General features: G+C 41.3%; 1 protein-coding gene across 1 annotated transcript in view; it reads left to right on the forward strand.

The window, feature by feature from the left end:
- Positions 1-20,974, forward strand: part of svep1 (sushi, von Willebrand factor type A, EGF and pentraxin domain containing 1) — a 123,556-nt gene that overhangs the window by 53,736 nt on the left and 48,846 nt on the right. The window contains exons 4-6 of the mRNA XM_074699186.1: positions 11,523-11,681; positions 13,841-14,020; positions 19,652-19,831. Coding sequence (XP_074555287.1) covers positions 11,523-11,681; positions 13,841-14,020; positions 19,652-19,831 — 519 coding nt within the window. The remainder of the gene's footprint in view (positions 1-11,522; positions 11,682-13,840; positions 14,021-19,651; positions 19,832-20,974) is intronic.

Below are 20,974 nucleotides of genomic sequence, written 5' to 3' on the forward strand. Positions count from 1 at the left end.
TCGCTCTCTGGTCCAATCCCAGCGTTCCTGCAGCCTGTAATAAGCGAGCAGGACGTTCTCTGTGTCCTGTCCTTGGGAATCCATACGAGGTATCTAGCAATTTGGGTGAAGTCATCCTCCTTTGGGATCAGGATTGAATAATAAAGCAGGAAGACGTGGATGGAACAGGCACTGAACTTCCTCAGCTTCCTCTCCAAAGACTGCCTTGCAACACATCGCAGAATTTCCACATTCTTGGGATTGAAGGGTCCACGGAGGTCTGTTTCCCCCCCCAGATGGAGACTGTGTAGGTGGACAGCTGTGCAGCAGCCACATTCTTCCCCGTTTTCACCGGATAAACTGGCTTTAACAAGACTGAGCTGATGTGATTTAGATCCTCCTGACAGCCTTCTGGGACGGGGTCCCCGAATGTTGTGTTGCTTAGGTGACCCATGTATGGAGGTTGTGACCCTCACTGGTCGACACACTGCACATGTTGGTACAAGTCTATTAGCAGAATCCTCAGACTGATCAACTAAACCAGATGACAGCTGTCTGGGAATGTACTCTGTGGATTTGAAGTTTTAAACCTGCTGCTGGAAACGTTTTTTTTCCATAATGATCAGCTCAGAGTAGATATGTTTTTAGGATTTGTCTTGACCAGACACCAACCCCCAAAAATTAAGTAAGTTAATCATAGGGCTGCAACTTAGTAATCGATTACTCTGACGGTTAAATTTACGATTAATCGATGAATCGGAACAACAAGGATGAGAATGCATAATCGTAAAATTTGCAAAACCAAACATGCGTTGTTATTTCAGTTGATGACTATTGTCTGTTTAAAGATGTATAACAAATGACATGAATGTAGCGTCACTAAAAGAATAAACAGTTTAGGCAAAGTAACAGAAAATATATCGATATGTCGTCAGATTAAGACCTTAGTGGGCCAAAAAGGCAAATAAATAAAAATGTGTCCTCAGTCTTTTCACCTGCAGGTCAAACAGTTCACCCCCTCTGCCCTACCACTATCTGTGGCAGCTAATGCTAATGCTAATGTTAGTTTAATGAGCTCCTCGTGGTTTTCAAACAGGGTGACAATTTAATAAAAAGACTAAACAAGTTTTAAAAGACATGCCATGCATTTCACAACATATGAAAGGAGTGTATGTGGGATTTTATAGCTCCTCACCTTGCTGTTGAGCTTCCCGGCTCGTCATCGATGAGCCCAACATGTTTGTGTTTTAAGTGCAAATGTTTCAATTAACACACCATGTGAAATATTCTGGAATTTTGTGGACTAACGGCTTCTCCGTCTCTGCCATTATTCACGTGTTTACTTGTTTCCCTCAGCTGCCGGCTCGGCTTCTTCTCCTCCACGCTGATCTGTTTACATATGACGCATACAGCCCCACAGCCCTGGTAATCTACACTCCAGTCCAGTAGGTGGCAGTAATGCACCTTCAGCTAGTTACCAACCACTAAATAATCCGACAAAAAGGAAGAAGACAAATAAACTAAAGACAAACTAATATAGAAATGTTGAAGCAGAGTGCATCAGTTATGGAAAAACGTTGATGCTTATGCTAATCGATTTTTATCCATCTTATCAATTAGTCGTCGCAGCCCCAGCTAATTGGCTGTAACCAGGTTACCGTCTGATAAGTGAAAGAAAACATAAATATTATGGGTAGCAATGCACTCCTCTACTAATGTTTTGATCCAGGCTGTAAATATGTTTTTCAATACTATAGAAGTCTGTTTTTTGTCTTGGTGTGTACGTAGAGATGGGTACCAAATTTGGTACTTTTATAGGTACTGTCCGAATTCTGTCAAAAGTACCGGGTACCAATTCAGGTAAAGTGAAAAGGTACCATGTTTAGGTCCCTAAATGCATCCTTGTGACTGTGAGGGAGTGGAAGAGTAGGTGGTTTTCCATGCTGGACATGAACACAGCATTACAAGGGTTATATATTGAAGAATAAATATACTTAAAAAGAATTTACATTTTATTATCAAACAAATTGATTTTTTTTTCCACATACGCACACAAAAGTACCAAAACTTGGTACCGTTGAGTAGCGATACTGATTGCCAGGTATCGAGAATTGGTACCGCATCGTTTCAAATGTTAAAGGTACCCATCCCTATGTGTACATGGTTTTTGGTCTTTCGATGAACTGCAACTTTTAGCACTTCAGTAAAGGCTTCATTATTCCAAACCAGATGTTGCCCCTAGCTTCGTGCTCCACAAACCCTGTTTCCTCTGATTGGGGAGCCCCCTGGTGGCCTGTCAGGGGAAGACCTTGGTGTTTGAGGCCCGTTCCCTTAATGTGTCATTAAACCAGTTGGGAGATCCGTGCGCAAAAACCTCTCATTTCAGCAAGTCTGGTGAAGATGTCATGAAGATCTTGTGCTATTTTTGAACAAGCTGTTATGAGCAGCTTAGAGTTAAAAAAATTCAGTATGGACATGGAGTATTGTTGCTTTGATTGATGTTTACAAAGTGAGAAAGCATAAACCCATCTTTAACATGGTAGAAGGACCTAAGTACTACTAAAAACCTTTTTTAAAAACAGCACTGTTTGCACCAATACACTTTACTTGAGGTAGAGAAAGGTGGAAGTGTTTATTATGTGACAATGTGATGTTTGGTGCATTTCATGGCGGGTTTACCAACCTCTAATTATGCATTTTAACTTTTATTTGAAGCATCCCCAATAATGAGTCAACACCAGAAAAACAATCCCGTAAAAACTTGTTTTTCCATTCTCCCGTGGTACAGTTTGTCATGTTTGATCCACATTTTTCTTGTTTTTCACGCTGTAAGCCCAAGGAATTTGCACTTGTGTCATTCGGTTTATTCGTATGCCCTCACAGATTCTTCATAAGGTCACGAGTGCTTGGGAACTTCGACCATATGTCCCAATGTGAATGAGATCCTGAATGGTGGACAGATGCTTGTCCTCTCCTGTTTTGGTGGTCGGTAACTGCGGCAACCACGGAGGCAGAGAGCTGAAGGTCTAAAGCTGAATACAGAACTGTCGTCTTAAATCAGCGCGGCCAAGGCTGAATGTGTTTGACCGGGTGACACTTGTAGGTGTTACACATAAGTATCCTTCACACTCTTTACCTCCATTTAGCAGACTGTTTTAGGCTAGCCTGGTGGTCCAGATGAGTTCTCCTGGCTCAGAGTAGATGTATATACAGGCTGTGTTTACTGAAATGAAATATTCAAACTGAGCTCCAGTTACTTCATGTCAGGGTATGTCTGTTTTATTCGCTAGACTATACATTTTAATTGTCCGTTTCCACCATCTATTTATGCACCCTAAGTGTTCAGGGGAAGTCTCAGATGAGGGTGGAAAGTTTGATTGCATGTGAATATTGTTTTCTTAGTGGAATACCCTGGAATTTCAACCCTGAGTTAACAGCATTTCTTGTGTGAGACGGCCTTTGACCACAAGCGGCCAGGCCTCCGTCCAGATTTAGCAGCTCATTCGCAATATTGCTGGACTTCCTCTGTCTCTTTTGTTTGGCTTTGAAGACGACAGACTGACAGAACTGGGTCACGGCATCACAAGAAATGAAGGATAACATGAGTGTATTTTACTTTAATTGTTTGCTTTGTGCATTATGCCAATCATGTTGGGTAACCATTGGCAGCATTGGTTCTAGTCTAGTGTAGATACAATGGAGTTTCCAGTAGTGGAAGCTACCACAAGGTTTTGTTTTTTTGTAATTGAAATGTAAATTGACTGAATAATAAAGAAAGTAAAGTAAAGCAAGGCAGCAGTGACCAAAGACTCATGAATACTGTTACATAACTTTGAAACCAAAAGGAAGGTTTCAACAAACTACATCTTTATTACTGTTTCAACAGAGAGACCCGAGTCTTTAAAGGTCCCATATTCTCTGCAGTTTGATATGATCATTGATGTCTTCATGAAATGTTAGTAACATGTGTTGGTCTAAAAAGCCAATAAATCAAGCACAGCAGCATTGTTTCCAGGCTCTCATAGCCCCTCTGTTCAGAACGCTCTGATTTAGTGGGCGTGGCCTTCATATGTAAATGAGCCACCGCTGATACCGCCCCACTCTTCCACGTCACTGAGAGCGGCGCCACGAGCTCCGAGTGCACAGTGTTTAGAAAACAGCGAAGCTCGTTTACCGTAACATTACAGGCTACAACAGCAGGCTAACTGCAGCTAAAGTTAGCATCCTGAAGCTAACACAGAGACAGGGGGGACACTGAGGAAAAGCTCTTACATCTGCTCCACAGCACACAGCATTTAAAATACTCACATTTCCAGGGTCTGAGGTTTGTTGGCGGATGGTTGGTAATGCGCCTGGATTCAGGACCAGTCTATTCTCTAGCCCTCTGTTGGACTGTCCAAAGTTGGAAAAGCAGTCGGCTGTGAAGTGAGTGGAGTTCGGGGGTATCTGCTTTGGTGGACCAATCAAGTCAGACTTGCTCCTGATTGGTCAAAAAAGGGAATCGCTGACGTCAGCAAATCCCCAAAATCCAAACAGCTCGTTTTAGGTCAGGATTTTACATTCACAAGCTCTACTAAGTACAGGTTTTGTCATTAAATATCACATTTTGTGGGCTGGGAGGAAAGACAAAGACCCACAAATTTCACTAGAGGACTTACTACAGTGATTTTTGCATAATATGGTACCTTTAATTACAGAGTTAACTTTGCATACTTGTACACTATAAGTTAAGTTATCCCTTCATCACTCTTAATTAAGTTTTATCAAACACCTACTTTTTTACTTTTTCAATTTTTCTTTAATTGAATTTACAGTTATGTGTGAAATAGTGTTTAAAAACAGTTCATATTTCTCAGATTTAACACTGGAACAGATAAAAACTTTTAGATGTTATATCTGGCTTTATATTTACAATTAAAAAAACTTATACCAGCATTAGAAAGTTATGGCAAATTTTCTACATGTCTTTGTATGTTGGAAAAATCATATATAAAGGGAAATATCTCAAAGTAGATGATTCATGTTCAAACAACAAATAGATATAAATGAATATATGAACACTACGTGGAGTTGCATGTGTGTTTGCAAACACGTGTTTGTGGATTTTGTTGGTCTAAGCAGATTTTGTCGTCCCTCAGAGACACAAACCGCTCTCTCTGTTTGTCATTGTGGCTGAGGAGGCAGATGTTCTCCCTTTCTCCCCCTCTGGTCTCCTTTCATCGTTTCCGTCCCAGTCTGTTTTTAGGCTTCGCTAATCGAACGCAGCCTCCCCTCCAGATTCTCAGAGATTCTCGTGTGATAGTAACTTTGCCTCCTGGCAAAACTCACATCTGCCAGTTTGAATGACTTACTTCATGTGAGCACAAAGGACTTTAACAGATGAAGAAGCTTTTCCTCGGTTCTATCATTGTCTTTCCTTTTTCACTCCCCTGTAATCCTGGACATTGTCCACCGTGCTTTCAGAGTGAAAGGCTTTGGCATTGTATTCAGAGATGGGTTTGGACTGGACACTGATTTCACTAAATGGATGAATAAACACTTTTGTGTCTTCAGATTACCTCAAACATGTCGCACAAATCAGTGTTAACTGATGAAAAAAAACTACTGGTATGAAAATGAAAACATCTTGGGGGGTGGAGTTCGAACAAAATACAAAATAGAGTTCCTTACAATGACCAGTCACTCCCCTGAAACACAATTTTCTCAAAAAGAAGAGTACATTTTATGCTTGCTGTGGTCTGCAAGTGCAAAATGAAACACTGTTAGTGGACACAGGCCCTTACAGTGACCCATCACTTCCTTGAAACACATGGATGTTGTAGTTTCAGTAAAATTTCTCAAGAAGAAGAGTGGATTATATAATTGTTGGTGTCTGGCATTACAAAAAAGAACATTGTTAGTGGACACAGGCCCTTAGCACTCTCCTTCAATGGCTAGAAATATTATCTGTTACTTAGCATAACTCAAAAAAAGAGTGAAAACTGAACTTTTGGGGTTTTGTGAGTGTAGAAAAAAGAATACTGTTAATGCACACAGGCCCTTATAAATGTCGAGTTGGGTACTTACATTGCCCAACTGGACACTGATAGTGGAAACAGGTCCTTACAATGATTGAGCAATTTCTTTAAAAAGCTGTAAGTTGTAATTGCTTCCCACCTTTGTTTAAGGAAAAGTGAATATTGAGCATGTTGAAAACTGCCAGTGCAGAATAGAGCATTGTTAGTGGACACAGGCCCTTACAGTAAACTAGAACTTTCCTCAAACAGCTAAAACGTGTTTATTTTGATGAGCTTTACTCAAAGAAGAGTTAATGTTACACGTGTTTGGGTATTCCAGTGCAAAATTGAATTCTGTTAGTGGAAACAGGCCCTAGAATGTCTTATACTGCGTTCCATTTGCACTCGGAAGTCGGAATTTCTGAGATCCGAGTAGGAACGCCCCCCCAAGGTCGGAATTTACGACTTGTAAGTCTGAGCACCCACCCCACTCCTGAGTTCCCAGTAGGAAATTCCGACTCCAGAGGTAAACAGTAATTAAGCTCCTGTTATATTCTGTTTATTTCAGAGTTTCTGACTCATGTTTGTTGCAATAAATCAGCCGTATGCACAATATTATTTGACGTTTATATATATACAGAAATAGTACTGTAATTGCAAGTTTTTCCAACTTGGCAACTGGAACGCTGAACTCGGAGTTGGAGTGTTTTCCTGTGCTGTAAGTCATGATGTTCTTACACGATTTTCTTACCTTGTTCCTAACCTCAGCACCCATTTACATTAAACTGAGGACACATGTAATCCTGGTGCAACAGTCTGGTTCATCTGATAACGTCTGTGATCTGTGGTGGGGAGGAATGAGATTTATACTGAGCGCTGCCTACTGTACGGACTAATAATGGATGCTTTTGATCTTTTCATGTAAAGAATGAGAGAAATACGTTAAACTGTCAAACTTATCCTTGAATAGAGGCAGAACAGACCTTAAGTCAGCAGTTAAAGTCGGCCTCCAATTTCCATGACGAAATATCTTCTTGGAAGCAGACGTCCATTTTAATAACTTTGTTTATCTTACCCCCCATGTCCTCTTAAAAATGATGGCTAGCTCGCTCGCTGCTTCTTTATTAATGTAATATTTCTCTCTGATGTGGATGATTTTTTGAGCGTCTTCAACATTAGACAGCTTTAGATATGCTTTGAACTTTATCAGTCAGAAGTTATGCTTGTGCGTTACTTAACACAGGTAGCTTGTGAGTCTCAGGACTTCCCCTGCAGATGATCCAGCTCCTCTCTAAATGAAGGATCCAAAAGCAGCGCAAAGTCCAAGCACAGTTAGTTTCAGCATGAGGTCTGAAGTAACGAAGCTGTGATGCGTTTTAAAAGCAGCTTTCTCCACGTTCACTTTCCAGATTTTCATTTTTATGTCCGATTAATGGCTCCTCCATCGGCCATTCCTCCATCCTGACTTCATCCTTAGCATCTTAGCCATTAGCCGTCCGCCAAGGCTGCTCCTAAAACCTCTGTGTGTGGGTTTGTGCATGTGTTTGTGTAAAAGTGTAACCATGCATCCCTCCGTGTTCATCTCCACCTGCCAGGAACTGAAATTTAATATTTTTTCGATACAGTATTTCCACCGGCTGAATTATTGCGCGCATAAAAAGTGACGAGCTTTCCTGTAAAAACCGTAAATGAAGCCGTAAAACAGACTGAGGACTTGAGCAGAGGGCACACTCTGGGCTTATGTAAGAGGCCTCCTCTGAGCCTAACGGACGCAGGATGGAGAAGCTGCATCGCCTGCTTTTGTTATCAAACGTACACTGAGCAGTTTCTGCGTGCGTTTGATGTGGGTTACTGGGTGCGTTTCAGCGCCAGCAGCCGGTGTCTGCTTTACAGTCGGTTAACATCTCCTGGCTGACCTGCAGAGGGAGGAGGAGGAGGAGGAGGGAGGATGAAGGAAAGGAGTTCAAGCTGGCATTGGCTCAGCAGTGGAAATTCACACCTGGCTTCTGGCTGAAGCGACGACTAAATGAGTTGTGAGGAACATTCGTACTGTAGCTTCTCTGTTGCACTTGCAGCACAGAGAGGCTTGTAACACGACCGGTGTGTTGAATGTTTTCTGACACAGTTTACTTTAGCTGCATGTTGTAAAAGTGGGACTTTTAAACCCACGCCAACAAAGACAAAAACTGAGCCTGTAACTTTCTTTTCCTGAACGGCTGTAAAGCTAACACTTAGCGGCTTTTAATCCAATCAGATATCCCATTTGGACGTGAGCTTTTCAGCATGTTTGAGCGTCTAAATGATGTGTGTGGGTGTGGGTTGTGAAACTTTATGATTTTCTCATTAAAGAGCGTGACACCAAATTAAAACATCTCAAAACGCCGGCTCAAACTTTGCAGCATGCTTTGATTTGGAAACTGCTGTAGTCAATGATAAAAGTTTGTTTTACCAATTAATGCACAAAACATTTGGACGAACTTTCAAAGACGATGACATAAGTAACAGTGCAGCGCTCCAAAAACGACTGTAAAGCTTTAATTAGATTAACTTTATTTGATGCTAATGAAATCTGTCTTCTTCTGTGGTTTAACAGTATTGTGTCTCATTGCAGATTGGAGAAAGTTACGCATTACAGCATTCTCATGTGGTTGGCTCAAATTTACCGTAAAATCTGGTGTAAAGGTACCACTATTAAAAAAAAAAGTCTTAATGGAGGTTTGATTTGATTTCTTTTTGTTCAAAATCAAATCTCTTTTGAGACCTACTTTTTCATCTTAAAACTGTGCTGCGTCTTAGACACCAGTGCTGCTACTCTCACAGTTACACTACTGTGCCAAGCTAGCGCTGTACAAAGTTGGTCATCACGTCTAAGGCCTTGTACACACATAGCCAGGTATTTTCAAAAACAAATACCCGCTGTGACATTTGAGAACCAAAACTCTGTTTCCCACCGTCTACAGGAAGACAGATTTTTCTAGAATCTTCAGGAGGAGTCACAGCAGCAATCAAGAAAACAAAAGTCTGTTAGCCATGTCTGGGAATAGCATGATGCTACTCTGCCTTCTGGTATTCCCTCAGTTGCTGGGTTAGCATAGCTAGCTTGTCCATCTTATTGGAGATAGATCTTATGTTCCCAATAACAATGAATTGAAGGACAGGTCGATGTCATCACTTCTTAGCTCACACCTGAGAACCAGCACGTCATCCTCACCTCCTTCTCCTCACCTTGTGGGAAACATCTGGCCTTGCACCAGTTAGCATTGACATGCTACAGGCTGCTGACAGCTGATTTCACATGTCAGCAATGCAGCCATGGTTACATGTAAGATCTCCAGACAAACACAGGAGAAAAAGTAGTAAAAATTTCTAAAAAAACAAAAAAAAAAAAAACTCTAATTTAGTTGGTATTGAAATTATTTGCACAGTTTTTGTTATAATTGTTATCATGAATAATGATTTAGAGACTCTTTAATCTCTGAGAGAGATCCAAAACCAACTGTGATTAATATACAGCCAATTTTTTACACTGTGGCCAGTCAGTGAAATATTTTGGTTTCACTTTTGGGGAGCTGTGATGTCCTCAACTACTTTTTCCATTTTGGGTTTGGAGGCAGGTTGTTGTTTTTTTTTTAAAGGTTAAAACAGATGAAGAGAGACAGGAAATGGACAATCAGATAGAAAGGCCTGCAACTGGGCCACAGCTGCCCCAGTATCTTAAATTTGCATTTGCAAATTGCATTTTTGCATTTTTTTTCCCTTTAATCTCTTTTCTTTAAAAATCCGTACATTACTTAAAATTTTTAGCTAGCTTTGTTTGTTTAAAAATCTAAGACAGACTTTATTGCTCATATTGCAGTCTGACAGTAGGGGGAGTGCTGAGTATTTTGTATCGACTATAAGCTAGCTGTCATGCCCTGTTTGTATTTTTACTTTTTTGGTTTTTGGTGAAAGACCTTTTTTTGCCTTTAGGGAAGCAGAAAGTGGGGGAAGACCTGCAGCAATTAGCCAAAGATGGGAATTGAACCAGCAACCCCTGGTATAAAAACTGTTGCCTCTGTATACATCAAATACTAGACTTATTTTTTAAAGGAACCACAATGTTTTGTTCAAGTTTGACACATGTCCCATTCATTAACAGGAAGGAGGTGGGGCTGTGTAAAGAGGAGTTTTGGTTTCACTTTTTGGAAGGCTATCATACTGCCCATCTTTCTAACAGTCAGAAGTCTCTCCATTCAAGTTATCCTGTCAATTTTTAGGCGTCCTGTCAAAATAAAAGCCAAAATCAAAGAAATCAACATACAGAAAAACAAACTATAAGAGCCATAAAAGTCATTTCAGAAGTAGAAGTGCTTAATGCTCTGTCTCCAAAACCCAAAAATCAATATTTTTGAATCTTCTCCGATTTCTTCAAGGGGCTTGTTAACTTTAATCTTCTTCTGACAGATTTAAGACCAAAAACCACCTTTAGCTCCAAGAAACCTCAACTGGTATTCTCTAATGAGCTTATAAACACTAAATCATTCATACAAACATTTGGTTACCAACTCAGCTTTTGAAACTTTTGGATCAAGTTTTTAAACTGTTGGCCTGAACCGTGTGCAGAAAATTAAAAACTGAAGACATAAACACGGGAGTTGAGCTGTGGCTCTGACGTGTTTGTGCTGTAGTTTAAAGAAACAGAAGTAATGTGGAGGAAAATTGCTTTACTTGTTGAGAGTGGCTGATAAAAGTGCACCAGTAATCGCTTTGAACTTTGGTGCAGTCGGTTGTTGCCCTGGAAATAACATCATTCAAATACGCATTATCAAAATTTAGCACTAATCCCGTTCATCCATCTAAGTAGTTCCACATTACATCAGTGAACGTGTTCCAGCAAATTACATCAGATTTAATCAGGTAATCTGTCATTCATGAACAATCCCATGTGAAAGTAACCTTTAAACTGGAGATAAGAGCGCGTGATGGATTCAGTCGTTCATTTTCACTCCTCTGCAGACCACTGAGGCTGCTTTTTATGGAGCAGATTGATGGTGGATGAAAGAATGTTGGAGGGCCTTCGCTTGACCCTGGCTTCTTCATCTTTACAACATGTCCTCTGATGAGACTCAGGTGAACCTAACAGGAAACACATTGTGTCTGTGTCTGTGCAAGTGCAGGTGATCCTTTGATTTAAAAGCTCATAAACCTCTCTTTGATTGTTACCTTTCTCTTTGTGATGAAAATCCTGCTTGGAATAATTAAAAATCTGTCTTTTCTACCTAGCCCTGTGAGATCACTTCATCCTTTCTTTTTTTTTTTTTTGCCACATTTTCCGCCGCTCCAGTACACGTCCAGACATGAATATGATCAAAGTCTCCACATAAATCCATAAAGCTGTTTTTCCCTTTCAGTCACGAAACAGCAGCTTAATTTTCTTTTAAACACGTCCACCGTTCAATCTTTCCGTCCAGCTGTCTTATTCTCTGTGCGTGACATTACATACATTTACAACACGCAGCGAGGGAGGATGTTTCCAACTCAAGTACCTCTCTGCTCTCTTCCAAACAGCCTGTCCACCCGGCACCTACAAACCAGAGGGGACTCCAGGAGGCCTGAGCACCTGTCTGCCCTGCCCCGACCTGCAGCACACCTCCCAGCCCGGCAGCACCTCCCCAGCTGACTGCGTCTGCAAGCCGGGGTACAAGCAGACAGGGATGACCTGCCAAGGTGAGAGTTTTCCACTGTAGATTTAATGGAAGAAGCTTAAAAACTACAGTTATTCCAAGCAACCAGCAGGGGGCGACCAGCTGATTCATAGGGACACATTTTACTTTTTTCTAATAAGTGTCTGATCACAACTTTAAAGGCCAAATATTATTGAATACATGCATGACCTGTTCTGATATGAGACATTAAAGAGGGGTATCCCTAGGGTGGCTTTACAGAATTTACACCCCTAAAAATTCACTATTCTTCTCATTATAGGGTTTTAGATAACCCTTAATTCAGCCTCAACCTGAAAAGCTTGAAGAGATAATTTTAAACAGGCAAGTTGACATGTTTAATTTTTTTAAAGAGGGGTATTCAAGTTGCTTTTTCTTTTTTTTTTTTTCCAAATTAAAGTTTTTATTCTGATCCAATTGTAGCTTCACATAAATTGCGGCTTAAAAAAATACATTTTTGTTTTAAAAAACACTTATTTCAGCCTCTGTCTGAAACGCTTGAACGAACAAGTTCAAGCAGCCAACTTCACAGGCTTTGTTTTTTAAAGCGGGGTATCACACCTTTTTTTTCTGTCTTTATTCTGTCCCTCTGTTACCCCTGTAGTAGTTTTACGTGATTTATGGCCACTTTTCTGCGACTAAAAATATTTTAAGAGACACTTATTTCAGCCTTTGAGTGAAACCATTTTTGTTTTTTTGCTACTGTCTCTTTAAGACTCCCTGATAAAAATGGTTCATTCTAAAAAGTGCACTAGACTAGATCTTCATGAGATCTTATCTGACACAATGGAGGGTAGGGCCTCAAACACTAAGGTTAACTCATTGTTCCACCTCTGACAGTCCTCTAATACTGGCAAATCAGAGAGAAGGGGGTTTGTGGATCAGGGAGCCTTAAAGAGACAGTAGCAAACTAAATGGTTTCACTCAAAGGCTGAAATAAGTGTTTTTTAAAGATATTAGTCTGAGAAAAATGGCCATAAATCATGTTCAACTACTACGGGGGTACCAGAGGGACAGAATAAAGACAGAAAAAAAAGGCATAATACCCCCCCTTTAAAAAACAGAGCATGTTAAGTTGCAAACCCCCTTCTCTCTGATTCGCCAGCCCGCTAGAAGACTGTCAGGGTTAGAACAATAGGTTGATCTTAGTGTTTGAGGCCCACATGACCATGTAGAGGTTTAGTCTGAACTCCCAGCATTCCTACTTAATATCCATGTTTAAAATGGGGAAGTCAGAATACCCCCTCTTTAAGGGAAATAGATCAGAACACAAGTTAATGGTATAAACTGACTTGACCCAGCATCATCCTGCTTGAAAAATGAACATCTCACTAACTTTCTATGACTAATGCTTTTCAAATGAATAATATCTGGACTAGACTCTGCCGTTCTCCAAAACAAACAACAAAATTTTTCACTTTTTATGGACCCATGAGAGGATCAGACAGGCCTGTCTTCAGCTTTGGCACTGCGCTCTAGTCTGGAGATAAGTCAGCTTATGCAAGACGAGTCTGAGCAGCAACACTCTGTAACTGCTGAAGGGAAAGAAACTGTTTGCTCTAGCAGCAGATAAAGTTTAGATTTCCTTTTCCCCAGCGCACACTCCGTCTAACTCCGCTGTAAGGCAGTGAAGGCAGCGCTCAGCAGTCAACCCTGGAAGCGGTAACAAACTTCGTGGCACTATGAGTTTGTAATGGTGTGGAAAACTTTATAAATGTTGAATCAGAAAGAAATATGGAAGAATCTGAAGCCAAGTCAGGGTATGTAGTGAAACATAAAGGAGAACGGGCAGAAATAAAAACACAGTTTGTCACAGAAGTGCTAGTTTAAGACGATCCCCTGAAATGAGTTTCTGTCCTCCCACCCCTTGAAGAACGACTCGGTTATTTCCACAGATCATCTGAAAACAATGATGTTCATTAATCATGGGTTCCTCTTCCCCCCTCTGTGTAGATTGTTTGACAACCTGTAATTTTCTGCTTTCACGCTTCCTCCTCGTCTTTGTCGGGAACATTAACTTTCCAATGTGTCTGTGAGTGTTTTCCTGCCAGGAAGTTGTCTCAGCGTGTGCGATATGTTTGTTTTGAAATGTCCGTCTCTGTCAAGCACAATATGGGATTCAGGACTCAGACGTATTTCTCTTCCTCCTCCTCCTTTCTTCAGTGGTGCTCTGCCCGGCGCTGTCTCCTCCAGAAAACGGCTTCTTCGTGCAGAATGTGTGTAACAACCACTACGACGCGGCGTGCGGTGTGCGGTGTCAGCCGGAGTTTGACCTCCAGGGGACCAGCATCAGGCTGTGTCAGGCTGACGGGACCTGGTCAGGAACACCGGCCAGCTGCACAGGTAAGGAAGGAAGACTGAAACCAGCCTTAACTTCTGTCCATGTTTCCATCCATCCATTCATACATCCATCCATTCATACATCCATCCATTCATACATCCATCCATTCATACATCCATCTATTCAAACAACTATTTCTTGAGTCATCAAGCCATCCATCAGTAAATACATCTATTTTTCATCATTCATCAATCAGTTTATCCATCCATCCATCCATTAAAACATCCATCCAACCATCCATTTAAACATCCATCCATCCATCCATCCATCCATTCATCAATTTATCCATCCATCTATCCATCCATGCATCAATCCTTCCATCCATCCATCCATCCATTAAAACATCCATCCTTCCATCCATCCATCCATCCATCCATCCATCCATCCATCCATCCATCCATCCATCCATCCATCCATCCATTAAAACATCTATCCTTCCATCCATCCATCCATCTATCCTTCCATCCATCCATCTATCCATCTATCCTTCCATCCATCCATCCATCAATCCTTCCATCCATCCATCCATCTATCCTTCCATCCATCCATCCATCTATCCTTCCATCCATCCATCCATCCATTAAAACATCCATCCTTCCATCCATCCATCTATCCTTCCATCCATCCATCCATCCATCCATCCATCCATCCATCCATCCATCCATCCATCCATCCATCCATCCATCCATTAAAACATCTATCCTTCCATCCATCCATCCATCTATCCTTCCATCCATCCATCTATCCATCTATCCTTCCATCCATCCATCCATCAATCCTTCCATCCATCCATCCATCAATCCTTCCATCCATCCATCCATCCATCCATCCATCCATCCATTAAAACATCCATCCTTCCATCCATCTATCCTTCCATCCATCCATCCATCCATCCATCCATCCATCCATCCATCCATTTATCATCCATCAATCCATCCATCCATCTACTTTTTCATCATTCATCAATAAGTTTATCCATCTATCTATCCATCCATCCGCTCATCTACTTTTTCATCATTTATCAATTAGTTTATCCTTCCATCCATCCATCTATCCATCTATGCATCCATCCATCCATACAACCATCTATCCATCTATCCATCCATCCATCTACTTTTTTATCATTCATCAATTAGTTTTCATATCTTGCAAATCCATTCATCCATTCATCCATCCATTTGTTTATCCATCCATACATCCATTCACTCAACATCCATCCATCCATCCATTTTTCCATCCATACATCCAACCATCCACTCAACATTCAATCATCCATCCATCTATCCGTACCGTCATCCATCCACTTATCATCCATCAATCCATCCATCCATCCATTGAAACATCCACCTGTCTATCCATCCATCTCTCTTTCATTTAGCCATCTTTTTTCTTGTCTTTCAGTTGTCCATCTGTCCTTCTGTCTGTACATCTTTCCTTTTTGCCAATCTTTCCTTCCAGTCATGCAGTTTTCCTTTCCTCAATCCATCCATTCCTCCTTTTCTCCATCCCATTTTTTATCCATCCATCTTTCCTTTCCCTCCGTCTGCCCATACTTTTTTTATTCATCTGTCCTTGTTGTATCCTTCTTTTCCATCGTAGAACTATGCCCCATTTGTGCATACTTCCTTTCCCTCCATCCGTCCTTTTATTCACCCACCCTTCCTTTCCTTATTCAGTCCACTTTTTCTTTCATCAATCCTTCCTTTTCCTTATCTATAGGTATTTTCATTTATCATTCATCCTTCCTTTTTATTCATCCATCCATCCAGCCCTCATGTTGATGTTATCAGGTGGGTTTGTCAGTGTTGTAGCTCTGTGCTCTGGGACGGGATATTTCATCAGGTTGTTTTTACATGGTTCCATGTTTCAGCCTTTGTGTTATCTGGAGTGAAGCAGATGGTGTCTTTACCATATCATGCTCCTGGCCATGAAGTGAGCATTCATTTACATCCAAGCCTGTCTGATTGATCCCAGCAGGTTCCTCCACGCCACACGTGTCTCGTATAATTCTCATGAAGCCCTCCCAGCCCGCCGCCTCCCCACGCTATCATCTGTGAACGTTCGTAAACATTTATGTAGCATTAAATCCCCGTATCGAAAGTGAGTCTACTGATTTGCTGCTGGTCGCCAACAACACCAGAGAGCGACGGCGATTCCTCCCCACGTATTGAGATCATATGTGTTTAGACTGAAACAGGGAATCAGAGCTGACTGGGAGACTCCTGCTTTCTGCCAGAACAGATGTTAGGAGGGAGAAAAATTCAAGGATTGGGTTTAAAAGAGGAGAAAGGAGGAGAGAAAAAACATGAGGAAGTTCAAGAAGTCAAAAGGAAAGAAAGAAAGGAAGGGTAAATTGGAGGGGTGAAGAGATTAATGAGGAAACGTCTCTTTTAACAAGAAGACGGCTACAGAGTGACTCAGAGAAATACCAAGACACTGAATATTCAAGGGTGTGTGTTGAAGATTTATAGCAGTGGCTTTGGGTATATATTTTCTAAGTGTGAGTGCATACGTCTGCTTGTATGCGTTACACCAAGTCTAGCCGTTCGCCGCAAACCGTTGGACCTCCCAGCTCGTGAAGCCCTGAGGGAGGGGGTCTCCTCTCTGCGCCTTTCTGTCTGTAACACACCACACACTCTCTGCAAGACCTCACTTTAACTCGGAGCAGAAACACACGAGGATTGTTTTATTTGTAGGGACTTCCTTGGGTTAATGGTAGACCCGTGTTGGAGCTAATGACGATAATTTGTGCTGAACATTCCTGCAGCTGATGTACAGCTTTCTCCACACCATGTGGTTTATGTGGAGTACCTGTGCTAAGACGTTACACCTCATAGGAAGCATGGAGACCTTTGGCTCTTTCTTCTTTCTTTATCATAAATTATTTTACAATGATGATGATATGATAGAATAAAACACAATATGTTCCATTTAAGTGTTATACAGTTTAATATGATATGACAATAATAACAATGCTCCAGGAAAAGCCAGGACAGGATGTGGTATTAAGTGATACAATACAAAACAATACAATACATAAACACACAATCCCACTTGTTATATTGTGATACATTAAAATATTACATTATGATGTGTTGAAATATGTTACACTACCACACAATATTACAATAGTATGGGTTACAGTCTGTTGCATTGGGTCTATTGCAACATGTTATGATGAGTTACAATGAAATAAAAAAAAATTTACAATGTGATATGTATCTATGTGACATGCTGGGATTAATTTCACTGAATTCTGATTGGTTACATTAAAATAGGTAAAATTGTGATGCCTTATAATGCGATGTCTTACATTGCTGTTTTGATGCTCTATGTTAGAATCCTTTATATTACAAAGTGTCACTTATGATGCTTTATATTTATAGACTGTATAATTAATAGACATAGTCTCCCCGACATGTAATCTGTTTCTAAAACAGACTTTTGAAGCAGATCGGCTATCGCAGCCATATTGGAAATGACAGGGGCTTCAAGTACAGCTATAGGCCGCTTGTCAGTCATGTGAGCTGAGCTGTGCCTCTGATTGGACGAGCTTGGGGTCTTTATATCCTCTGAACAGCCAAGTCAGAAAAAAATTCACCCTCCATACAGTGTGAGCTGATAGTAAAATAAGCGACTCAGACAGGAGATGGTTTTTAAACCAGGCTGTAAATACATTCAATTCAGCTTTGAAAATGGTTTGTTTTGGTTTGGTGTGTATTTGACTTCTGGTACTTCTGGAGCCAGCCTTAAGTAAACACTCGAGAAACAGCAGATTTTAGCACTTCCTCATTGTCTCATATATTCTTAGACCAGAGGTTTCTGCTTGGTTATGTTATAGCATTGCTTGATGCATTACAATACATTGCGTGACAATGCTTTATGTTACACTGCACTAAGCTGCTGTTTATTAGATTGCAATGCGTTATGTTGCAAGTGCTGTGTTAGCATGGTTTAGATTATGAAGTGTTATTTTGTGTTAAAAGTATTAAAAATCACACATCAGCACATTGCACTTTTAGATTACTTGTTAGTTATTTTCCATTTTGGTATGAGCTCTGAACTAAACTTTTAGTGTTTTTGTGTATTTTTATGTTTTTTAAGTTTTATGTTTTTTATCCCTGTTGTTGTTACTTCATCCTTAGTGTGTCCTGCTGCAAAACTAATTTCTCTACACGGGACAAAAAAGAGATTCTGATTTTGATATTCATGATGGGTTATGTGATGATGTGTTATGCTACAGTGTTAGCTGCATCACAATCCACTACATTACAACACTTGATGGTACACTGCATTGAAGTCACTTAAAGTGATACTCTGGGATGGAACAAGTTGGGTCCTATCACAAGGTTTAGGGCAGAAATTACCCCTACAGCAGTGTTTTTGTGCAGCAGAAGCCCAGGGCGCTCGCACCAAACACCCCCTCCCTGCTCCTCTGCCAGTTTCCTCTGCACTCAGACGGGGCCATATTTTACTTGACCAAAAACACAAATAAATGGACTCCCACCGAAAAAGTCTGATATCAGTCTGCATTCATGCTTTATTTAGAGAATTTTCAGCGCGTTACTTTCACACAAAAACACCGCTAAATAAGGCTCTAGTTCTCATCGTGTCTCTTCGTCCTGGCAGACTACCTACGTTTGTTTATATCTGGCATGCCGTGCGCGGACTGATACACTAAGCGGCGAGTGCCTCGTAGCCAGCTGTGGCTCTGCAGCGGAGGTAGCGCCGTTTTACGACACAATGAGAGCTAGAGCCTTATTTAGCGGTGTTTTTGTGTGAAAGTAACGCGCTGAAAATTCTCTAAATAAAGCGTGAATGCAGACCGATATCAGACTTTTTCGGTGGGAGTCCGTTTATTTGTGTTTTTGGTCAAGTAAAATATGGCCCCGTCTGAGTGCAGAGGAAACCGGCAGAGGAGCAGGGAGGAGGTGTTTGGTGCGAGCGCTCTGGGCTTCTGCTGCACAAAATCACTGCTGTAGGGGTAATTTCTGCCCTAAACCTGGTGATAGGACCCAACTTGTTCCATCTCGGAGTATCACTTTAAGTTACAATGTCATACATTGGAAAGCACTGCCTTGAAAAAAGTTACAATTCATTAAGTCACAATATGATGTGATTATGTGTTAAAATGATTCTTTGTTATATATGAGTAAGTAGTAGACACAGTGTAGACATAGGACATGCTGTATTATAGAATATTGTGTTTGGTTAAAATATGTTACCTTACAAAGTGATGCAATCTGTTACAATCCATTGCAATACAATAATTAAGATTTGACAGATGGGATACAATACAGTATGCTACAGTTTGTTACAATATGATATGTAACAAAGTGTTAAGGTATGGTGACAGCACACCACGTTATGATGTGTTAATATGTGTCACAATATGTTACATAGTATTCACTTATTTTAACATGCTTGCATATTGAAGCAAGTATTCGAGAAGAATGTTGTTTTTTAATCTGACAGTATGTCTTTTCAGTGTCATATTTTCTCAAGTATTTTGATCTTCCAGCTCAGGTTTTCTGACCTTTTCATAATAAGACAGAAGATGCTCTTCATTTTTTTCTTACAGTTCTAAAAAGTTAAAGGACAATTATGTTTTTCTTTCATTTTCCTTCTCACAGTCCGCTCCTGCCCGCCCCTCTCCCGGCCCTCTCACGGCTTCCTGAGGTGCACCGACGGTGGCGCCTCCTTCAGGGCGGAGTGTCAGGCCGGCTGCGAGCGAGGCTACCGGCTGGAGGGAGACTCCCGGCTCACCTGCCAGAACAACTCGCTGTGGAGTGGACCCCAACCTCGGTGTGTGGGTAAGCCTTTCGTCACGTCTAACCCTTTGACCTTTTACCTCCTCCTTCAGGCTCGATAGCGTCTCAGTGGAGGTGCAGCTGTTTTATTAGTTTGTTTAGAATCGAGGATCTGGGTCACAGGTCAGTTTGAGTTTAATTCACTTTCCTCATTTCCTGTCCAAGTGAACTCATCCATCTCATCAGCTCGTTTCTTTTTTCTGTTAGTAAGTCATGTGCTTTCCTCATCTTTTGAGCTAAATTAGATTTCTTTATTTGGTTTTTCAATTTGCTTGACTTTCCATGATAAACATCGCTGCCCTGCGCCCGTTCCTGCACACACACAATAGACCTGTCCAGTTTTTATTAAAGCCTCGATCTGCTCAGCGCTCCCCGTCCGCCTGTAAAAACAGAAGCATCATCGATCAAAAGAAAGACTCTGTAATAACAGGCGATGTGGGCATTTCTGCGTAAAAACATGTGGTTTTAAACACACATGTGAATTCACATGAGAACACACTCTCACACATGCAGCGCGGTCGAACATGTGTTTGCACTGAGCCGCACTACATCATCCACACAGAGATACATCTGCTTTCTCATCGCCAGGAACGACCGACAAGAGTAGCCGCACACTTCACAACTGATAGTTAAGTTAAAATAGTCGCACACACTCACGCTGCCGCAGAGTAAAGCCGGGTCAGGCACAGAAAGAGGGACAGCGTGAGAGCCACAAACCTCCGCTCTGACTCACTTCCAGCCAACCAGCTCGCAGCTTGAAAAACCCCCGACCCCACGGCTTCCGGAAAGCTCTCCCTGTTATCGATAAGTGCCATCTGAATCAGCGTCGCTTGTTTGTTTGGTCATCTCAGCGTTTCCCCTCAGACTGTCAGTACCTCTTTAGCGCAGCGAGGAGGGCTGAGTGGTTTGTTTCAGTGTTTGTTTGCACTGCGGGGAAACAGGATCGCCTCGGCCGCACCAGGAGGATGCTGGGATATTTTTTGTTTTGATTGAAATCGCCCACGCACTGAGTTTCTCCTTTATGGCTCCTGCAGCTCAGTGAAGCAGGAGTTATCCATCCATCATCGAGGTCTGACCAAATGTTTGTTGAGTTTTGCTAATTTTTGATTCAACAGCCGCTGAAAATAGATCATTGCTGCCAGATTT

Source organism: Halichoeres trimaculatus, unplaced genomic scaffold (assembly GCF_033239565.1).
Source record: "Halichoeres trimaculatus isolate MK-OKI-2021-1 unplaced genomic scaffold, fHalTri1.1 fHalTri1_scaffold_22, whole genome shotgun sequence".
Classification (NCBI taxonomy): domain Eukaryota; kingdom Metazoa; phylum Chordata; class Actinopteri; order Labriformes; family Labridae; genus Halichoeres; species Halichoeres trimaculatus.